The sequence below is a fragment of the Lipophrys pholis genome, assembly GCF_963383615.2.
Source record: "Lipophrys pholis genome assembly, chromosome: 2".
Taxonomy (NCBI): Eukaryota; Metazoa; Chordata; class Actinopteri; order Blenniiformes; family Blenniidae; genus Lipophrys; species Lipophrys pholis.
In genome coordinates, this window is record NC_137636.1 from 36,986,970 (window position 1) to 37,011,364 (window position 24,395).

General features: G+C 42.6%; 1 protein-coding gene across 1 annotated transcript in view; it reads right to left on the minus strand.

Annotated features, from left to right (window-relative positions):
• The window catches only part of mpped2a (metallophosphoesterase domain containing 2a), a 103,237-nt gene extending 79,175 nt beyond the window's left edge, over positions 1 to 24,062 (minus strand). The window contains 3 exon segments of the mRNA XM_080458545.1: positions 21,202 to 21,510; positions 22,411 to 22,533; positions 23,853 to 24,062. Of these exon segments, the coding sequence (XP_080314671.1) occupies positions 21,202 to 21,314 (113 nt within the window). The 5' untranslated portion in view covers positions 21,315 to 21,510; positions 22,411 to 22,533; positions 23,853 to 24,062.
• Positions 24,063 to 24,395: the final 333 nt, after the last annotated feature.

A 24,395-nucleotide genomic window follows, 5' to 3' on the forward strand; every position in this document is an offset into this window, starting at 1 on the left:
TGTCATATTAAGAATCGCAGGATCAAGTCCAAACACAATCGTATAAAATCCAACATCAAATCATTCCAGGTAATTGTTTTCTTGGTGAATTTACTAAATGTGTTAATGGCATGGCAGACCACACGTTACCGTTTGAAGCAAATTAATTTTCCAGAACATTTCATCTAATGAATTCAACACGTCTCGGCATGAAACGGAACCAGATGATGGATTTGTGGTTTAAAAAAAAAAAAAACACATTTAAACAAAAGGAAGTGGTAAAATTACTGCCTGGAAATCTAAAGTTTATTCCTCATACATGATGATGTTACCACAAAACGCTTGGAGTCATTTCTGAATGAATCGTCTTCCTCTGCTCGGATCGAGGGGAACCTTCTTCACAGCGTTCCACTAAATGTGTCCTTACTGAGCTCTGCAGACAGACTGAAAATATACAAACTATTAGAATCAGAAATAGGTTATTCAGGTTGATGTATTTGTGAAGTAAAAAGATTAGTCTTGTTCCCGTTTCCAACTCCTGAATTTTTATTAAAAGCATATTGACTTATCATAGATCCTTGTCATTATTCCTGACACAATAAAAATACATTGACAGCTACAATCAATTTGTTCTTAAGTGTTTGATAAAGGTAATATTGTATTGCACGTCTGCGAGCTGCGGTAACCATCTACCTGAAGATTTCGACTGTAACAAATAAAACCTTCAAATTAAAGCTTTAAATGGGCCTTCTCAGCTTTTATTTGGACTTTATTTGATAATTTTGTACTATTTCCTGTTTGTTGTGAAGAGATACCCTATACCCTATACTTTGAATTGTTTTGACATAAATCAAACATCACTGCCACTTAAGCATTGAAATGCAAAAATTCAAGGTCATATGTGCACATTAAGAGTGTGTATTCAACATTAATAGTATTTTCATCTCAAACAGAGGTCCAGAGGACTGGAATCAAGTTTTAGCTCAGTCAGATTAATAGTGCTTACTGATGCAGGTTCACAACTTAAATGCGCCCTGAAGAGTTGGATTTTTGTTTTCTTTTTTAAAGGATTTGCAGATTGTATAACAACTAAACTGATAAATGATTGTTTATTCTATGAGCTATCTTTTTAATTATAATTCCATTTTAAATTCTCTTTCAATTTTATGCTTTGTTAAGAAATGTCCAGCATTTACACTAAACTTCCTTTATATTAGTTATTCTTTCCTTTCAGCAACAAGATCAACAAACATATTGATGATAATCATCATTATCCATTTTATAGCGTTTTAAAATACAACATATTTAGACAAAATAAAAGTAATAAAAAAGCAAGAGGAAGCAGACAAGCTACATATAATAGTAGAATTAAATGCGATTTATAAAATTACAGTAAGAAACAAAAGCCAATGTGTTCAGAAGAGGATTTAATTTTCTTGAAGGTGTTCCTTTGTTGTCTTATATTTTAATCATTGTCTTTGTCTGTGATTGACTGATATTGAAGTGACCAGAGCCGATTAAAAGCAGACAAAGGACCCGTTCTGATGAGCAGCGCTGAAACCAAAGTGAATCTACACGAAGCTTCATCACGCCGGAGTTGAACTTAACAAAAGACGGGAGAATATCTGTGCGAGCGGCGAGTTAAAGGAACGAGAAATGTAGAGCGTCGCCGCGCCGCCGACAGAATAGTAACTGTTGGTCCGCCGGGCTCGGGGCTGCCTTTATCGCTCTTTCAGGAGAAACATCAAAACACAATGCTTCCCCATTTCCTCTGTCTATAACCTCAGCATCGACTCCCCTCCCCCTCCTAGAGTCACACACACACACACACACACACACACACACACACACACACACACACACACACACACACACACACACACACACACACACACACACACACACACACACACACACACACACACACACACACACACACACACACACACACACACAGCTCACTCATCCACGGTGCAATACCATTTCTCTGAGAGGACAGGGAGCGGCTCTCTTATCTTCTGCGTTTCAGCTGTCTGCGCTAATTCAATAAACTTCAGAGGAACAAAATGAACACAGGAATAACGGAGGATGGGGGTGGGGGTGGAGGTGGAGGTGGGGCCGCTGCTGGTGTTAGCGGTGGGGCTGCACAATCTAGCAGAGAGGCAAAAGGTGGGAGCCGAGAACAAGCAAATGAGAAAACACCAGAGGGGGGGGGGGGGGGGGCAAGAGCACAAACCGACTACACAGGAGAAATGATGGGAAAAATGACGAGGAAGACAAGCACACTATCTGAAAATAGATTCAAATTTGAATTGATTTTAAAGAGTGGTAAAAGATGGCCTTGCATCCTCCTCCTCCTCCTCCTCCTCCTCCTCCTCCTCCTCCTCCTCCTCCTCCACTCCATTTATTCATCCAGTGTGTGTCCTCCTCGTCTCTCCCATAATGGCCGAGTACGGCACACAAAGCCAGCGTTGGAATATCAGCGCTAAGGAGAAACCTTCCGGCACTGCGCTGGGAAATAAATTGCTTCTGCTAATGCCCCTTTCATTATGGCACAGCCTTTAATTGTGCTGCTGACAGTCTGCCGGGGCTGATGGGAGAAAGGCTGAGGAGACGAGTGCGGGACGAGGCCCCCGGGGGCCAAACGCCGACCGACCGGCCGGCAGGAGGATAAAGCGGTGGATCCCCGCTCACCTGAACAGAAAGCCTGACATTTAAACTCCTCACGGCAACATCGCAATGATCGCGCTCTGCACTTTGACACCTTTCAGGTGCAGCTATAGAGGTCAAATCTAGAGTTTCTGTGACATACACTGTATATTTGAGTATAACCAACCTATTCTAACATCAGGATCCACGCATCTTCCGAATTTTTACCTTTTGCTTTCAGTTTTTTTAAGGATCAGGTGTCTTGTTGGGTATATTCACATTTAGTTGTTTTGCCTTAAACATCCTAGAAAATGTCCTACGATGTTTCCCAACGGCTGAAATGCACCTTCACACACCAAAGTGCCCAGCAATGGCCTGAATAATAATTAAAATGTGCGATAAGTTCTTTCCTTTCCTTTTTAACATCGGGTTTTCTTTGTAGCTCATACTGATGACTAATTTTAATACGATTAGAAATGAAATTTAGGAACTTTGAGAGTTTCAAGTGAAATAAAACCCAATTATGCAAAATAGTAAAGATGTCATTTGATTTTAAGAATTTCAATCCATGAATGAAAGATTTCAGGAATCAACATGTGATTTAATCAGAAACTAATTCTGGAACGCATCCGGGCATGGCGCACCAGTGTCCTGCATGTTTTAAGTTTCTCCCAGTTGCAACACACCTGAATGCAAAAAGGGCCTCGTTACTTGGCTTTTTTACAATCTTGACGATGACATCATCATCAGATTGAGGTGTGCTGAAGTTGGGAGGAGCTAAAACGTGAAGGACACCGGCCCTCCAGGCCAGGAATTGGGGAACCCTGCCCTATGTATTGGGCATGAAGCTCGTTAACCCATAAAGAACCATAAATTAGCCATTCAGTTCTTTTAAAGACATAGAATAGAATAGAATAGAATAGAATAGAATAGAATAGAATAGAATAGCTTTAAAAATCTCAGCAAGATATTCTTCGATATATTAAATGCCAATACCAAAATGCTTTTTGTGAAACAAAGAATGAAACTGACGGGAAGAATTTTCCAAAATCTTGTGGGAAAATGTCCCAAAAGTTTACGATAAATGTTACTTTCAACCTGAAATCATCCAATCAGGAGCAAATTATATGGTGAGAGTAGAAAGCACTCACCCATATAGGAACCTGGTTGAGAAACGATACTGAACAGGTTTGCATATTCAACTCAGGAAAAAGTCAAGAAATGAGTCATGTGATGAAAAAGAAACGATTTGCACTCCGAGCCCTGCAGGCTGAGCAGTTGCCACGTTGAGAAGTTGCAGACGCAGATCGTTTTACCTCGACGTTGAGTGACATCATCAGGAGACTGTGCCCTCGATGCCAAGCCGAGGGGGCTCCAGGGGCCGGGATCTCAAAGACATCAAAAGAACTTGAGTCTCAAAAAAAAAAAAAAAACCTGTCCAATGTCAACTGTCACTTAACCCCCACCTCCACCTCCTCCTCCATCTCCTCCGCCAGCGCTGCGGTCCCGCCAGGCCCCAACAGCAGGTCAGGGGTGGAGAGGGAACTTAATCAAGGGTTCTCCTGTTACAAAAGCCTGCGAGCAGCAGCAGGCCGACAGAAACAAAAGGCAACAAGACGGCTCTGCTTCTTTGTTCTGTGGAGTGTCGAAGCATCACTGCTACTTCACCTTAAGTTTGAGAAGAAAAAACCCGACGGGGGCCTGACGAGCCAGCCGGGGTTGTTGGGGGGGGCTACCGCGAGGCTGCACTATGGAAGGGAAGCTTTGATCTTGTACACATTCTTTAATCTTACTGATTCAAGCTTTTAGTTCCAGAAAAATTACAAGACTTTTGGGCGTATGGCTTCTTCTTATTTTGTGATTCACACAAGCAAAATGTCAAATCAAAAGCAGGTAATCATGAGCGATCGGGCAGATGAGCTGTTGATTGAATGAAGGTGCATTTTGTATTGGTAACTGCTTTAAGGTGAATTGACGCCAGTTATTTTGACGAAACTCGCATATAAATGAAAACGATGTGCTCACACTTGACCTGACACTCTTGGGTTTGTTTGAAATAAACTGTGGTGTAACTTCACATCTCTTGTCAAAGCACTGATATCTGAGACGGGCTGGGAAATGGGTCGATTCCAGAGCTGATGTGGGTTAGATTCAAGCATGAAAGCAGCACGGACCGAAGACGTCTACAAGGTTCGCATCGATTGGCAATCCGATTATATGACGGCAACCGGAGGGGTGAACGATTGATACTTGCTTAGCAATGCTACCAGAAGTTGTTGCAAATGTAGAATTATAATTGGCTGTCAGAGCTGCATCAGGCAGAGTGCTCGTCAGCCGTCCTGGACGTTGCTGGTGTTTCCACTGCAGAGGTTATCGGATACATCCCAGAGGCAGACCGGCGCTCTGCTCCTCGGGAAATACAAACATATTTTGACGGAAGTGTCACGAAAGGCAGAGCGAATCCGGCTAGTAATTCAATGCTGCATCACACCAGGTGGAAACAAACCTTGGAGGGACAGAAGCAGACGAATCAAAGAGAAATTTTTAAAAAAATCAATCAATTTAAAAAATCCAGCAGGTCAATTTGCTGTTACAAAACAGTTACAAAATGTGGGTGCTAAATTTTTTTTTGAAGAAAATGTAATAATTTTTATTATGTCAGAAATGTTGCTCTTTACCCGTAGGCATGGTTCTATGTTTAATAATGAGAAGAAATTAAGATTCAGTTGGACGATAATTCTATGTCACTCTTTGCTTTTGCTCATGTCATGCTAACATAACAATGGTCGAATGCAGGGCTCTAAATCAGGTTGAACCTTTTAAGCTCCGCCCACACCGCAGGTCTTGATGCTCAAATCTGATTTTTTTGCGTGATCATTTCAAACGCGGCCTGCCATCTGAACGTGATCGGACCGGATGTTTTCGGGCCCCAGAGCTCAGAACACAACGTGAAGTCACGCCGGACACGCTATTTCCACATGGCACGCCGGTCAGCACCAGCGTTGCCAGATGTGACTCACTGTTTCCAGCCCAAACAAGGTAAAACCCAGACGCCTCAATAAAAACCAGCCCAAAACTCAGCCTGTGCAGGAATCATGATAAAACCATAAAACTATTATATGTGTAATAAAGAACACACCACAAACACACAAATTAAACAAAGTTCAAAGGTAAGAGAGTTTAGCTCCCCAATTGGGGGATACCGCCATATCTGGCAACACAGGTCAGCATGTAGATTCATTCTCTAGTGGTTGTTAAATATGAGCGACAGAATCTAGACAACATGACGAGGAAAGAAGAGGCGGAATGAAGAAAAAGAAGAGCACAGCTTTTAACAGCTTTTATTCTAGCGGAGCCGCTTCCTGTGGTTCTTATCCGTGACGTCAGTCACACATCGATGACAAAGCAGACGCATGAAGAAAATGATCAGAATTGGTACCACATATGAACGAGGCCTGGGTCTGATAATGGAGCTTTAACATGGAAACAAAACAGGTTGGATATGAGTCGCTTCCCACTGAGCAAACAATGGCCCAGAAGACATCTTTAAGCCTTTTTTTTCTCTCCCGTATTACTTCTGTTATGTTTGTTTTATTCCGTTTTCTTTCATCTTGTATCACTGATGTCTTGGGTAACTTTGGGGGCTTTTCCACCGGAAAGAACCAGGTGCTAGTTCTGAGCCAGGGCCAGACTTAGCACCAGTTCTTTGTCTTTCCACTGCCAAAGCCCCGGCCAAACAGGGGCTAAACTGCTGCTACGTTGGCCCCACTTCGTTGCTGGGCCAGAGAGGAGCCAGAGCGGAGCCCGACGCGTCATCAGCTGGGGGCGGAGTTATCTCTGGAGTTATCGCTTCCTACATGGCGGAAGAGAGACTGTACCGGCTTTCTGAAAACTACAGCGAACACGGAGCCCCAGAGTGGTTATAGAGAAAAAAATTAAAATAACGTGTGGGAATGATATAATAAGTCGTTCCCTGAAGTTAATAATACGAGGGAACGGGATTATTTAATTCACGTTCGCGGAGCCGCGGCTCTCGAGATGCAGAGCTCCTCCGCTGTCAGTGAGCTCCGTCGGATATAATCTAGAAGCAGTTTTCCATTGTCGTTTATTTTTCACACTTTTCATGGTGACATTATTATAACTAACGTCACGTCCAGGTCTAGTTTCGCGTTAAGACCGCCGGCTGGGGGCGCTCCGCTCTGCTCCGAGACGCTCCAATATTATTTTCTAACCCACAGAACTTCTTAATAATGAATACTTTTGGTTCATCAGCAACTAAAAAACAAACTACATACTACTGTAAATGAAAGCTTGGATTTTATAGGCATAAAATGAGCCTTTTAATGGCGCTTCACTTGAAAGAGAGCTTTAATCAGTGTGTTTACGTAGATTGCCATTGGAAACAGCTTTCAGAGCAGCGTTCTACCATTCTACACCTCCATTCTTCTCCATGTTGAAGCATTTGATTCAGACACACCCAGAAATAAAGTGAAACAAACAGAAATTCACAGTGTGATGCCCAAATGTTGAAAAATAAGCCCCAAACTCAAGCACGCGTTATTTTTTTTCCCTCTATGTCCACTCCGGGGCTCCGGACTAAAACAAGACGGACGTGAAAAAACACCAATAGAGACAAGAAGAGACGTAATGTTTTCTCGCTCTTTGGTGCATCTGAGGTTCAGGACAAACTAGATGGAGCGACCCAGACTAAACCGATGAATACAGTCCATCTCCTGGTTCCTGTATGAGCGCGGTCAGCGCGAAATTGTTGAAATCAGTGACGTATCACGTTTTGGAGTGACGCAATGACGTGGCTCTCACTTGGCTCCGGTAACGGTGGAAAAAGAACCGGTTCTTTGGTGGTGCTCATTTAAGAACTGGCTCTGGCACCGGCCCTGAACGAGCTCCTGGTTCTTTTTGGTGGAAAAGCCCTATTTATGGGTTGTTAAGAGATAGGCAAAGATAAGCCTTGGTTTCTGACGAGACCCTTTTCAGCAAAAAGATTTCCATACGTCTACAGGACGTCTTCAGGGAGCTCGTCATACGTATATAAGTGACATGCTTACAAATTTATTGTCAGGATTGACATAAGCACAAGTACACTCTTGGTCTAGTGGTTAGGAATCATACCTGCATGAAAGAGGTTTGGCTGTCGTAGTTCTGAAGGACAAGATTCCAAGACTTTAGAAGTGGTTCCACAGACACATTGCAGTGGTAACAAACCACCTTCATCAAAGTTTTTCAAGCCACTTCTTTGGTAGAAACTAAAGAACTTTGTTGTTTTCATTACAACTGACCCACAACAAGCATTTGACCCAAATAAAGGCATGGAAGCTGTGAGAAAGCCTCACACAAAGCAAGACACATCAGATAAAGGTTACAGAGGGTAATCGAGAGCATACGTTAGTCCATCACTCGTCATCTGGAGGCGTTTAAACCAGACGACCACAAGCAGAAACAGACACTGGACTGGAGTTTACCTCCAGGTTGAAGCTGCACCGCATACTAATGAAATGACAGTACTATTGTACCATTACAATTACTGCACAATGGCTAACAGTGAAAACCAGACGCTGTAGCTGTAACCACTTCAAGAAACACTCAAATATTAAATCGACAACACGTTTGGCCTCAAACACACAATTCATTTGTTCCATTCCTCATGAAAACAGTTTCACTCAAAGCTGTAGTCAAAATGAACTTGGTACGGTTCCCGTCTCTCTTGTAAAAATGCATCGGCAGTATGGCAAAGAAACCAGTTCTTCTGATGTTGCTTGACCTGACTGCGGCGTTTGACACTGTGGACCACGCAGTCCTCCTCTCCCAGCATGAGCATGTTGGTGTTCGGGGCACTGCAGTGGTTCAGGTCCTAACTCACTGATGGGAGCTTTGATTTGATGGTTGATAACTCCTCCTCCTCTGCCCCACCATCATCCGGGGTGCCACAAGGATCCATTATTGGCCCGGTCTTGTTTTCCCTTTACATGCTGCCACTTGGGTCCATTATTGCCAAACATAATCTGTCATTTCACCTTTACGCTGATGACGCCCAGGTCTATTTATCGGTGCTCCAAAATACTGCCCCTGCACTTCACTCGCTCTATTGCTGCCTTTCAGACATTAAACAGTGGCTGGCGCAGAATTTTCTCCATCTGAAGGAGACTATGTAAATCACAATTTGTTGTTTTTGGCTCTGTGGATGTCCCTCAAATTCAATCCAGGGTCATGGGTCCAGGCCGCGAGGCAGTCAGGAACCTGGGAGTTGTCTTTCACTGAAAACTGAAGTTCACCCAACAAATAAATGCTGTTGTCAAAGCCAGCTTTTTTCAGCTACGGCTTTTGACCAAGGTTAAATCCTTTCTCTCACGCAAAGACCGAGAGAAGGCAACTCATGCTTTTATCAGTGGGGCGATCGTTCCTTTGCTGTTGCCTAAACTGCGGAATAGCTGCCCCTCAGTCTATGTGTTCTTACTGACCTGTCCCTTTTTAAGTCCAGGTTAAAGACTCACCTCTTCAAACGGGCCTTAACACCTAGAACTCACTGAATTATCTCTAAGATGTAATCATTTATGTGTTTTTAAATTGTTTTATCTTCCTGTGAAGCCCTTTGATCTTCCTTAGTGTTGTTGTAAAGTACTATACAAATAAACTTTGATTGATTGATTGATTGAAGTTTTCATTGAGGAAGCACACACTCGGCTTCTCATCCCACAAATGACTTTTGGCTAAGCCCCGCCCCCAAATGCAAACGAACCAATAGCATCCAGCTACTGGTTAAGCGCTGAGCTGTCTAGTGTTTGATGCAGTTTGGTTTTAAGACTGACAGCTGCCATGTACACAAGCAGTCAGCTGCAAAGGCTTGTCCATGTCAGCAACAGTGACTAAGGGGGGGCGGGGCTTAGCCAAAGGTCAACGGTGGAGCCATTCAGAAGTAATGTAAATTTACATATTTCATTTGCCCTGTAAGGCAGCTCAGTTTGACTTGTATCATGTTTATTAAGAAATTAAAATATGATTGAAATAGAGGTATATTTAAAATAAATAAATAAAAACTGTAATACAGGAGAAAACTTATTACAAACTGATATCTTTCAAGGCTTTTTTTTAATTATTCATAATTTAAGATTAAATGTTATGAAAATCAAAAACACAGCATCTCAAAATATTACAATATTTCAGAAGATCTGATGTTTATCCCTGTTTTTCAAAACAAATCTATAATAGTCTTTATTATCTATATGCAACTTTTTAGTTTAAAACCTTAGTCTGGAAAATCATTCACAAAATGAGGATATTTTCAATAATATTCAAGTCGCACATGTAGAGGAAATAGTTGTCTCAAAACTCAAAGCAAACAAACTTAAAAAGGGAGGAAACGTTCAGTTTCTCTCTTCTTGTGTCTTTCTATCAGCTCATGCATCAGCAACAAGCAAACAATAAGCAAACATTGTGACACTTGAGCCAAATTAATCCTTTATATAGGGAGTGATTTGGTCATTTCAGATTATTTTTTCATTATAAGACAATGACAATTACGACATCATTATCATTCGTCAATTTTGCACTTTCCAACATTTTCATTAGATAAAAAAATGCCACTTATTGTTTTTTATTATTACTGAAAAAAAGGCTAGAATTTTTTTATTTTTTTTTTTTAAATGTTGAATCAAAAGTATATCATTGAAAGCTTCACAGAGGAAGCATTAAAATATACACATATTTATCACATTTTCATCACAATTAAACAATTGGTGTTTCATTTTTAAAGCTGCTCCCGCTGCTGAGAGACGGGTGAGGTTGTTTACTCACAACACGATACAAGAAAAGCACAGGCACAAAGACACAGTCCGCTGATGGTTGAAAACTGAGTCACACACAAGGAGAAGCTACAATTACCAACACAGTGATGGAAATGTCCTGTTTAATTATCACGGCTGCACCTCGGAAGGCTTCTCCTGTCACAGGACTGCGCGCTCCGAGCCTCCTCCCTCTTTCTAAAACACAAACTCATTTAAGGGGCGGCCGAGGAGAAGGTTGGACTTCACCGCTCAATCTCAACTGTGTAGAAACACATTTCACAAACAATTTCCCACCGCCACATTTACAGCTCTGTTCCGTGACACCGGGAAAAGCAGATATGGTTCAAGAAGGGAGCGATATGAAAGAAAAATCCTTAAGGAGTTCATTAATAAAAACCAGGACAGAGTTGCAAATGAATGTGTGAAGGCCGCGTTCTTCTCACCAGCCTGTGTCATGGCAGCGTCAGTAAATGATTCATCCTTACGAGCTGCTCAATTATTCAGAGGGTGGGAATAATTAACAAGGCATCTGGAGAAGAAGGAGTTTGTTAAATGTTGAATATATATTCAATTTTTTTTTTTTCTTCCATGTAGGCCGAGTGAGCTTGGAGAATTCCCATTTCCCGGCTTTAAGAACAAGCTCAGGTGTCGTGGTGGAATGACGCTTTAGGATCAGTGAATCCCAACATGGGGTCCTGAAGCTACATGTCAGACTCAAGTCTGCAGCTCTGACACATTTAAAGCTTCATTTTCCCAAAGCGCCATTTGTTTGCAGCTGATCCCTCGTATCAAACTTAAAGTTTTGAATAAAATGTGTGCATTTATTGTCCACAGCCAAATTTGGAACTAATGTTGATGAGCATTAGTTAAAAGATGAACTCTGGATGGATCAGCATCACAGTGAACCCACATAATCAGAATATCTAACCATAAGGTTTATTGGATATCATTGGTACTTGTAGTATTTTTCCGTTGTTTGTAAACTCAATGAATACACAAATTTCTCTTGTACTGTAGATCAGAGGTGTCAAACATAAGGCCTGGGGGCCAAAATCGTCCCATAAAGGCTCCTTTCCGGCCGAACCACCAAGCAAACGGTCAAAATGTCAAAGAAAACATTGTTTTAGCCGACACAACTCAACACTGAGACCCGAGCTGAGATATCGCTGATGCTGTCACGGCAAGTTTGTAAAAACCTGTATGATGGAAGAGCAACACATTACATTTTTCTTGACATTTGCTTTATTTTGCACCCAAAGGAATCAGTACAACTGGCGTCATGCTGAGATTGTAGTAATTTTTTTGTAGCAATTGTTTGGTTTTGTGTAAATATCCACATTTCCACTGTGTATACTCTTCGCCACAACAAAGAAAAACTTTAAATTTAAAGGTTATTATGGCATTATTTGACCAACTTAAGACAAAATTGGGTTGTATGTGGCCCCTGAATTTAAATACTTTGTGGTGTGCAGGATCATTTAAATGCCTCTTTATCTAGTTTTAGCTCGATCAAATCCACAATGTTTCTATTTTATTCATGCATAGTTTACTACATTTGGATTATTTTTAACATAGTGTTGTTTTTTTGGGATAAATATTTCATTCCTGTCTCAATTGTCTGGGACTGTAAAAGCCATTGTTTTGGTTAAACAGCAGGCACTGTGTCTCTCTGTGTGCTTCGTGCCACTGTGACCTCTGCTTATCAAAAACCTTGTTATCTTTGAAAGCAAACACCTGCCACAACACGAGAGGCGCTGTCGCTCTCAGACTTAGAATCATATCTGAATGCTAATAAATGAAGACGGCCTATATGTTCCTCCCGTGTGTGTGTGTGTGTGTGTGTGTGTGTGTGTGTGTGTGTGTGTGTGTGTGTGTGTGGTGTGTGTGTGTGTGTGTCGGGGGGGGATTCCTCTGCTTTCCCACATTATTCTTGGCTGATGTCTGACTCCACAGCTGCATGCAGGATTATCGTCTCTTAGTTGTTTTGCTGTTTGCAGCCATATTAAAACTTTCCCAGCTCCAATGGAAACATCCCATTTGAATCTCACAGTGAACTTATCAGCGCAAGCGAAGCTGTATTTTATGGTATTATTTTTTTACAAAGTACAATTTACTGCTCTCCAATGCCCTGTTGACAAAACCTGGAACTGGAGACACCCGCTGAAAACCTGAAATACAGGAAAACAAAGCTGATGGCTAAAGCAGGCCTGGCGGAGGAGGGATATTCACAACCCGAGACAGCAGAAACACACGAGATAGTATTCAGAAAAAAGAAAAAAGAAAAAAGTGAGCGGGGAAAGGCCAACAGCTCTGAAGCCCCGGCTGCTCTGTCTCCTGCACCTCCACGGTGCCATAATTAAATCCCCCATCATGCTTCTGTCGGCTACAGCTTGCAGGCAAACTAACAAACACACTTCAACAAGTTAAACCAAAAAAAAAGAATTAATTATGCAGCGGAGTTCATGGACACGACGGAAGAGCAACACTAACTAGCGTGACACGTGTCCTGTACGGATAAACGGTGTTAAATCAGATTACACCTCTGGTGACATGATCGTGCCTCCGATCGCTGACCCCGGCGGTGACGGGAAACCCGGCTTCTCCTCCGGCACCGGTTTCATCGGCGCTCGCTTCCAGCGGGAATTAAATAAATTAACACTCTGAAGGCGTTAATGGCGTAATGCGGTTAAATCACTGAGTGAGAAATGCCAACACATCTGCGATCCGAGATCAACCACAAACAACGATCCAGCACTGCACAACCTAATCTGGTGCCTCTGATTAATTCCATCTCACTCAGAGTTCAGGATCACATTTCTCTTTCCGCTGCAAAAATGACTTCAACCAGGATGTGAACTCAACTCTTACAAGACATACTTCACAGCTGTTTGTAAAACTTCTGTTCTATATCAACTGAATGTCTTTGATTTGAGACGACCAGCGGGGCAAAAAGGACAATATGAAGACGTCATAATGGGTTGATCACAACCCCGAAGGTCAGTCTCTTTTTATTTTAAACAAATTTCACATTTTCAAAGAATTAATTAAAACTAAATTCAATCCACAGGTTGATTCAATCTTTAAAATAGTAATTATTTGTTTGCTACGATAAAGCCCAGAGGGGGGAAATGAAACATTCAACATGAATCAGCTTAACTATGTTTATAAATTCATTTTAAGCAGAAATCCTCCTACACAGTGTGTTCTGATCCTTATATTCTAAACCCAGAATTAATATATTTATGTTATTCATACCAACAGACAGAGGGATTCCATTATCTATCAATTCATTCATCCATCCATTCGGTATTGCGGATGAAATAATTAAAACTAACAAAAATAAATAAATAAAAAAACAATCTGCAGGTTATTCAATCACTAGAATAATTATTAGTTGTCAGTCCTACTACATTTTAATTCCACATAATCTATGAGAGCACAGGCAGAAAGAATTAAGAGTTCAACTGTGTTTATAAATTGAGTTAAAGTACACTTCACTCTTGTAACTATATCATGTATTCATTTAATTTTTTTTAATACCATAAACTTGATACATGTATATTATGTATACACAGCAATCCCCCGACTGGCCTGTCTGTTTCATGTAGTCAGTTAAAACACTAAAGAAGTACTGTGTATTGTGTATTCTGCTCTTTTTTCATCCACACTCAGAAGTTTGTACATGTACATTAAAAAATACACGATATCATACATCTATACTTATTCGAACAGCAAGACGTCGACCCGTTACACTCAAATCAATTAATTTTTCTAAACTTTCAGACTGCGACTCTATGAATTTATATTCCACAGGCCTATTTTGCGATACGAGTATTTTTAAAGGATCAATCTAAAATCATGATTTATTTGGTTGAATTTGATATTTTTCAAATGGAAATGACAGAAAATGTTTTCATACTCTGAAGAGTCACATGTGAGAGACGAATGAAGCAGCGACAAACAGGAAGTCATTGTCGGGCATTTTACCTTTGCTCTGTATGAGAATGTGTTTTCTTCTCCAGAGTGGGATGAGCCGTTGTCTCCATTATACTTTACATACATGATGAAGGAGTACGTGGGAATTAGTTGCCTGCATTAAAGTCTTAAAAATACTTTGCTCGATATATAAAAATAATCATACTGAGTTTGTTTTGTTCACTTTCAAATAAAAATTCTGATTTCCTCCGACTGTAGATCAAATGTTTGTCAAACAAAAAAAAACTCATTCATTGATAAATAATGGCTGAAAAGGATCCAGGAATCCTCATTTTTATACTTAACATATTGCCCAGCTGTGTATTCATTTGCAGTGCTTGCACACTTTAATTCCAGAGAGGCCCTAGTTTCCCCAAATCCTAGAGAAATTCACTGTATGTTCACTTCAAACGTACATATCCAAACACTGGAAATAGGATCTGCTGGTAACCTTTGTTCTGAGCTTCAGTAACTCCATTCAGACAATTTAATACTTCTTTAATCCTGAAATTAAAGTTCTTTACTTATGAAGTGTCCTTTAAGTCCCAGCTCGTGTGTGTGTGTGTGTGTGTGTGTGTGTGTGTGTGTGTGTGTGTGTGTGTGTGTGTGTGTGTGTGTGTGTGTGTGTGTGTGTGTGTGTGTGTGTGTGTGTGCCGGGCCTTACAGCAGTCTTGTACACATCGAGCTCAAAATTGGATTGGAGGCCATTAGCGTCCCAACTCAAAGCATATGTTTCAAGTTGCTGAGCGTTTCATTTCTCGAGAAGAAGAAGATGACGATGACGAATGCAACGGTGAGGGGGCGAGGGGGAAGAAAAAACACACACACACACACACACACACACACACACACACACACACACACACACACACACACACACACACACACACACACACACACACACACACACACACACACACACACACACGCACTGACTGCACAAAAAAATTAACAAGACACAAACATGGCCGGACCGAGTCTGTCGCTCTCTTACAGACAGAGATAGAGACGTCCCATGCTCCGAAGAAAGACCACTTTGAATTCAGGGTCGCGTTCCAAAGCATTCGCGCGCGTGCGTGCGTGTGTGTGTCGGAGAGCAGTACCTTCCACGCCACACAAAAGCTGCTGCTATACTCCATCTGAGAAATCTAAATATTCTGTCTGGTGGGGAAAAAACATCAGAACTGGGGTTGTATTTCAAAAGGCAGGGAACCCCCCCCCCACTGCAGCTTTCTCTCTCTCTCTCCTTCCGCCTCCCGGTTGCTTTTAAGGAAGCAACAACTTTATTCATGTCCGAATAACACAGATGCAGTGCGAGAGGAACTCCGAGGACGACGGATCATTATCTCTCAAATCTAAACAAGCCTTCACTTTGCCAGAACAGAGCTCGTATTCTATAAGCACTCAAACATAGTGGGGGAGGGGGGGAGGCAGGGCTCGTACCAGTGTGTGTGTGTGTGTGTGTGTGTGTGTGTGTGTGTGTGTGTGTGTGTGTGTGTGTGTGTGTGTGTGTGTGTGTGTGTGTGTGTGTGTGTGTGATCCCAGGGTTCTGAGTTTAAGAATGACAGGGTAAAACACTGCAGGCTCTGTGGAAGCCAGGAAACAGCCTAATGTATTTATCCAAACACATATCTGCTGAGAGGCCCACGGTTCAACCCCCCACCCCACCCCACCCAACCTCCCACCCAACCTCCCACCCCCTCTCCAGCTTCCACCTTCCACCACCGGGGCTTCACCGACCACAAACTACCACCAAGAAAAAATGGGAGGAGAAAACAGCACGACTGCTCGACATGGGTTCACAAAACTATAGTGATTGAAGTATTGAAGCACTCCGTCTCGTCGTCTTACTGCTGCGCGACTCTTTAACACATCTCCTTCACTAAATACACACCTCAGCGGCAACATACACACTAAATAACAACACATACTAACTCACTTTTTTAAAAGTGCAATCCGATATCCTACCTAAAACTGAGTCTCTGCAGACTTTAACGTGCATGTTTGACTTTGTTTGTTTGTTTTTACTGTGAAGCACTTTGTGTAACAACTGTTGTTAAAACTACTATATAAATAAAGTTATTATTATTATGTTTTCAAAACTCCGACGGCTTTGATGCTAATGCTACGGTATTAGCGTTGCTGGCACTCGTGCAGTTCTGGGATCCAGTTGTGCATCATGACCTATCTGCTTTAGCATTTTTTAACATTTGGAAATGTCATCAAGTGAAAGAAAAGTCCCATTAAATGACTTGTGTTGGTAACTGAACCTTCTTTCTTCCAACCTCAGCGCAGACATCATCCACAACTAAACTAAACCAAACCATCCCCCGGTAACATCTGATGATCTGCTAAATAGAAACCTGAATGACTTCAGGATTTTCCGCTGAAAATAATCAAACAGATCAGTTGATGTTTTTTTCCCCTTCACTTTGTTTGTTGCTTTGTTGGGGTTTTTAAATGTGAGGTTTCGCAGACCAAACTCCGCTCGTTGTCGGCTGCAAATACAAAAAGGCTGAGCTGAACGAGGACTTCCAGGGGTAACGAAAATAAAACCTGCCATTACCAATCAAACCAGCATGAAATAATAATGAATCCCAAAAACAAAACAGTGGAATTTCTACAGCATGTGTAACCTTGAGCAGGCGGCCCCTTTTAAAAGACAGAAAATATTGTTTGTACTCCTTGTATTATTTGTCTTGAAGTCTCATCAGACCTCAAACTGTGGTCCGTTCTGGTGAACGCTGCGCCGCCTGGCATGTGTTAACCTTGATTCATATTGAAGCATTTGGCCTGATTTATCACAGTCTCTTGTCAGCCATTAAAACCCACTGACGTAACACTAACACACACACACACACACACACACACTCACACACACACACACACACACACACACACACACACACGACGCGTGACGTTATCCATTTTTCTCCTCTTTACTCAAACTCACTGCATCGGCTGCTCCGCCTGCAGACGGCCGAGGAATCCTAAAACGACTCCCGGTGCCTCGATCACATTGATCACATCGACCACAACGACCACAACGACCACAACGACAGCCCGGGCACCCGGGAGGAAGGATCACATTTTAGCCGTTTGTGTGATTTCTATCCCCCCTATAATATCCGCCGACATGAACGTGATCACCAGACGCCGGAGTGGGAAGCTGAAGGGTTTCAAGTAAACAAAACAAAACAAACAAACTAAAAAAAAACAACCCGTGTTTGCCAGATGCCGTCGCTGCTCGAACTGAAGCGATGCAGCTGGTCGCCCTCTCGCGCTCTGCGGCTCTTACGGCCGGCCGTCTGCGTTAAATGGAGTCACACCGTTCAACCCTCAAAACCTTCGGCCACGTTTGGGCTGCCTGGTCGGGCCTGGTCGGGCCTGGTCGGGCCCGGTCGGGCCTGGTCGTCCCGTGCATCGAGTACATTAAACGTATAATCTCAAAACTTTTCAGCACAACAATGTCTTTGCTGAAATTAATTCTCCAGAATAGTTAGAAAGAAAAAGCTGAAAAGAAATTTATTCTCACAGAATTCTAATTCAGATCAGCACAGATCAGAAATATACTATACATACATATATATATATATATATATATATATATATATATATATATATATATATATATATATATATATATATATATATATATATATATATATATGTATATACATACATATATATATATATATACACATATTTATATACATATATTTTATTTTAAAAAATTTGCTTTTTTTCCAGATATCGTCTGGTACTTAACAGTTGAACTGCTCACATTTTGTGGTCCAACATACTGAAGAAATCTAAACATGCACTGAGCCGCAGGACGTTCTCTGAGCTTAAAGCCAAACGTCTTCATGTGCCAATGTTGTGTGTCAGGGTTTGTTTTACTGTATTAAAGCCATCAGCAACTATTATTATCATCTTGTTAAAAATTGTGAGGGAAGAAAGAAGTTGATCGCATCTCAAAATGTCGCTCAGATGCAGAAAGAAAACATGCATATTTTGTAAAATGTGCAGTAATCACGTTATACATCAGAAGTGTACAAATATATATATATATATATATATATATATATATATATATATATATATATATATATATATATATGTGTGTGTGTGCTGGAACAGGTTCTTGTGTGTATGTTGTGGGTAAAGGTTTATCTTTATGATTCTTTATACATGCGGGTAAATAACCCTTAAGTTGACCTTTGGCTGCCTCTGATTGGACGCTTCAGTCATAAATAAAAAAAAAAAAAAAAGAGAATCTGGAGCCTTTATTGGTCTGAGGACCGACCAGAAGTCAACATTCTTCTGTTTGAAGATGACAGTGCAGGTCTAGTATCGGTATAAAAAATGTCTTTGAAATAAAAAATAAATAAAATTACAAATACTGAGCAACATTACAATAAAAAAGAATAACTGCAGTTAATGGCCGGACAGCAAACATCCTGGAAAGGATAAGATTACAAGTTTTTTCCCACCATTGATCACCAAGATTCTAAGCTTCCTCACAACTTTCCACATTAGATTCTGCTGTTTGGTTTCAAAGATATAAAACTACATATCAAGCGTACGGTATGATTTGGTTCTGAAATCCTATATATGTGTGGGAGCCGTGTTCTGTTCAAACTGAGCTCCAGCTTCTGTCATCAAAGTGTCTCTTCTGTCATTTCAATCTGATTTCATATCAAATTGTCTTTTTTTTTTTTTTTAAATGATGTGTTTGTCTGCATTATCTTTAAAACAACATCTGCATCTTTCACCTTTCTGGTGTCTTTACATGCCAGTTCAACGAGGCTGCCTCACTGATATGATCTTTAATTATTTAACTCCTTTCTGATCAGAAACAAGCTGCCATGCAAACAAAATCTCCTCCTTATTAAACGCTTGGTCTATTTTATCTTTTTAACACAAGCCAAGTGATTAACCAAACCCCACATACTATATTAGTATCAGTATGAAAGTGTCTCAATTACATTCGCGGCGGTGACTGCTCGTCTCCGGCTGACTTGCTCTTTGCTCTTCCTAAACTCTCCTCTACTTTTGTAGATGCGACTCTATTTCCTGTCCATCCAGTTCTAATCACCGACTGTCAGGATGGGAAATACAAATAGATAATTACGTAAATATAACAAGAGCAAGAGAAAGATGACAAACCTTAGGGCACTTAATAAATAAAGATATTACCACGACCACATGTTCTGCTTTATATAATTACTAGGTTATATCTCTTCTCTGTCCTTTTGTAGCCTTCGTGTGTCCCAGTATATACGTTGATGAGTTTCCAGTGCTTTAAATCCTATTTGTGTGTTCTATTGTTAGAATCTATGTGTCCTTCAAAAGCATCTGACAATTACAACTACAGAATTTAATTTACAGTTCTGGTATTAAACAGAGTCACACTTTCTTAAAACGACCTGTATTAGTTTTAAACTCAAGAAGGAAGTTTTGAGTTTTACTGGGGTTGTACTTTATCGTTATAACCAATATTTCTTCCCCCCCGGAAAATTGCTGACTTGAATTTATCTCACTCCCAAAGCATCTGAGAGTAACAATTACAATTGCCCCTGTTTAACCGAGAATTACCCCCCCCCCCCCCCCCCCCCTCCCCGAGCACAAGCATGGGAGTTTCTTTTCATGGGATTATGTCTGTTTATCGTTTGACTTTATAAAACCTGGAAATCAGCATCAACATGCTTCACATCTCAATAGCGTAGTTTGATTTGTCTGAACTTGCGTTTTGCACCTTACATATAAACCCGTGGGACTTCCTGCAGCGCTTCATCAAAACAATCAACATTAGTGAATAAATGGAGTTCAGCTCACACATTCACACCACTGCAGGAAAGTGAGCTGCTGCTGCTCTGGATGAATATTCGTCCAGAGTGTGTGTGTGTGTGTGTGTGTGTGTGTGTGTGTGTGTGTGTGTGCGTACATTGGCGAGGGCTGCCGGGTCACAGCACCCTGACCCACTAATGAGAGGCAGAGCATAACCACATCAGACAAGAGCAACACTAAGTAACTGCTCTGATAAATAAATAAAGAGAGAGCGCCCTAATGCCGACAAAGCGTTCCCGCACCGCAATGACAACATGGCACAAATGATAACAGTCTCACGGTGCGACCGTGGTGAACGGCAGTGAGCCGGCCGGACGGATGGCCGGACGGCCGCGACGCTCCACGGGGAAGAGAAACGCCCAGAGTCAGAGAAGCGTTTGCTGAAATCCGCCTGACCTGTGAAAAGCTGTGCACTTTGAGCCGGATGATGTTTGAGCTGCATTTCTCTATAATGTGACTCTTTCCCAACGAACACAATCCACCTGCAACACTCTCTTTTCAGAAGCGGTGAAAACTTGGAATTCTGGAAATGCAGACAACAGTTCACTTTATGTTCTTCTTCTTCTCCTCCTCAGGAGTTTGTCCTTCCTGGCCACCGTACAGTGTCTTCAGCATGAGCCAATTAAATTAAAGAATAAACAGAGACGCCTCATCAAACCAGGAGCTGATTGGCTTCCTGTTGCAGCTCAGCATGACTGCATATCTGTTGCTTTTTTACATAATGTGTTTAAAAATCCACGCAGAGCCCGCCGGAAATGCCAAAACACCAAAGACTGACACAAAACCGACGTTCAAACACTAAATCCTTTTTTTGTCTTTTTCTTTTTTAAAAGGTCACGGCTCTTGAGTTCCGCTTTGAAAAAAAAACATCACGCAAACAAAACAAGCAGAACGTTTCAAACTTCTAATGTTCCAGTTTGTGGAGAGGAAAGGATGAATGGGCACTTACATGTGGACGTGTGGAGGTTGGAAGCGGCTCTGGTTGATGTTGTAGTGTGTGAAGGCCTGCGTGGGGTTGGAGCTGTACTCGTCCACCGTGATGGTCACTTTGCCATGAGCCATCCTCCCGCCGTTTGGACATGAGACGCCGTTCGTTCACCGGGATTCAGCAGCGAGCCGTGCAGCGGTCATCCTTCAGAGCCGCTCGGGGAAAAGCCCAGGAACAGTCTCCCGCAGCAGCAGGGGCAGCAGCAGGGGCAGGAGCAGGGGCAGGAGCAGGGGCAGGAGCAGCGACCCGGCCGAACGATCCCACAACACACTGCACCGACAGGACACACACACACACACACACATGCACACACACACACACACACACACATGCACACTTCAGTGACTGCAACAAGCCAATCGTCAAAATTAAAAAGCTCCCCGAGTCGCTGTAAACATTTTAAAAGAGTTCAGAACATTGTCACGAGTCTGGTAAAGTGGAACGATGCAGACGAGGCACAGAGAAAGCGAATGCGACCTGTAATTACACGTTTATTAATCCGTTTTAAAGACTGAAATCTTTTTCTTTTTTCCTTCTCCAGAGGAAACAAAATTCCAGAAACATCAAATTGTTCATAAATTCCTGATCACACTAATGATGCCGGGCAGAAAAAAAAGAAGAAGATAATTATCAGTTTTATTCTCCCTTTCAAAAACAAGACGCCATTAGTTTGAAAGATTAAAAACAACTTATTAAAAGTTTGCACACGACGGGCTGTTCAAATGCCAATCTAAAATGTGGAGGAAGGTCTGAAGCAAATCAGAAATAAACAAATATATTCCAATGGGTGCAGGCGGGACGCTGAAGGCTTCAACCACGTGGAGATTTTAAAAAATTAAAACGTGAAAGACAGGCGACAGGCAGAGTAACCGCAGTGTGTGATGACTTCCTGCACAGCTTTAAGAAAGAGTCTTCACAATGTGTGCATGCATAACAAAGAAGCCTCCTGACGAATAACCCCCCCCCCCCCAAAAAGAAAATATATAATAAAAATAAAAACAAAGATCTGCTTTTGTAATTTCAGGCCGGCCGGTACAATTCTGAAATTAACCCAGTAGCAATTAATGCGCTCTCCTAACGTTTGGATGTGTCCAGTAAAGGCTGACTGAGGCAGAATATATGAAGGATCTTTAGAAAGCGATGTTTCTAGGATGTTGGCAGCTCACTCACCAGGTCTGGCTGTGCCTGTCCTCGCACCCGAGCCTCCCTCAGTCTGACCCCCCTGACTGGGAGTGAAGTGGCCGCTGTGGGCTCGACGCTCCTTTTATACCAGCAGACCTCCTGATGCAGCCACTGAGCACAGGGGGAGCAGGGAAATAAATAAATAAATAAATAAAAGATGAAATATTGACCTCGATTTAACAAGTCAGTCATCTTTTCTTTTCTTTCTTGAGGAAGCTCAACAGACTTGGAGTTCACTTGGTGGTCAACTCCTGAGACGTGCTGGTGATTTAAAATAAAATAAAATAAATAGGCTACTGTGAATATCTCAGAAGCAAACAAGTCCCTAATTTAAAAGAGGAAAAAAAAACCTGTCCTATTTTCACAAAAGCATTGATTTATGTTTTCTGGGTCAGCTGCACGCTATGGTGTGAGCAATGAATTAAGTCCAAAAAGACTTATGCCACCTCAGGAAAACAAAAAGCGTGCACTCTAAAAATAAAAATATATACAGTCAAATCTTTTTGCATTTCCCTAAAGTTCATGCTGCACTTCATCCGTGCGGCTCTGCAGTCACCATTTCTCCTCAGTGAGGTTCAGATGTTCCTGCAACCTCCTCAACCTCAAACCTGCACAATCGAGGCTGCAACTCAATTTCTCTGTGCAAATGTAGGCCAAAAAATAAAACTCGGGTCTGTGCGCGAGCATGCTTTACAGCGTGTGTGTGTGTGTGTGTGTGTGTGTGTGTGTGTGTGTGTGTGTGTGTGTGTGTGTGTGTGTGTGTGTCTACCTTATGGCGATACAGTAGCAGCAGCAGCAACTAGCTCTCTAGCTTAGCCTGCTGCTAAAACCTGCCATGGCAATAGATTATTTTTTTTAATTATTAATATATTATCGTTGTGCATGCTGTAGATCTGCATGGAGTCTGCACACACACACACACACACACACACACACACACACACACACACACACACACGTTGTCAGTGCAGTCGCGGGACGCACAGCGCGTGCTGCACGCAGCATAAAAAGCTAACTTCACAAGTGGAATCGGTCCCGGTGAGGAGGAAGAGGAGGACGAGGAGGAAGAGGAAGAATAAATGGACCCTTTCTGATAATACCGTGAATATACAACGGCGCGTGTTCGCAGAGCCCGCGCGCGCAAAGAAGCGAAAAGGTCCGTGCAGAAGGCTTGAACTCTGCTCCGTCAATAATGGGAGGTTAAAAAAATAAAAAATAAAAAAAGAAGAGGAGGGGGGGTGGTGGTGGTGGGGGGGGGGGGGACCCAGAGGTGGTCGGTGTCACGGCTCCGCCGCGCTAACCTCTTGCTCTTCCTCGTAAAATGACAAGCACCTTTTACCCGTCGGCTTTGTGTCAGGAATTTTCCTCCCCGGCTCCCCTCTCTCTCTCTCCCCCTCCCTCCTCCCAGCAAAGCGGAAAGGTTGCTCTACCTTCGTCGTGTGGGGCTTTTTGTGCGCTAAAGAAGAAGAAGAAGAAGCTGGCCGGAGAAAAGAGTGTCGGGTCGGGGTCGCCCTCTACGCGGTGACGGCGGCGGCGGAGGAGGAGGAGGGACGCGGGTCCATGCGGCAGCAAGCGACCGGAGAGAGCGGGAGGGGAAAGGCTCCTACGTTAGTCTGGGAGGTTGCGGCAGTCTGGGCGGGCAGGGCAAGAACCTTCGACCCGGCGGGGACCTCGGCTGGCTCCTGTGGAAAGAAACCAGACAAGGCGGCAGAGCGAGGGGGTAGAGAGCCGGAGCGGAGGGCGAGAGGCACTGACAGACAGCGGGGGGAGAGAGAGAGAGAGAGAGAGGGGGTGGGGGGGCAGAGGGAGCGAGAGAGGGAGCGAGAGAGAGAGAGAGAGAGAGAGAGAGAGAGAGAGCGAGCGAGCGGGCGGTGTGACGGAGGGGGAGCCGGGGTGCAGTGAGTCGGAGCTGCCACTGGGGTCAGAGAGCAGAGAGAGCAGCAGCGAGCACAACCCCCCGCCACCTCCCGTGC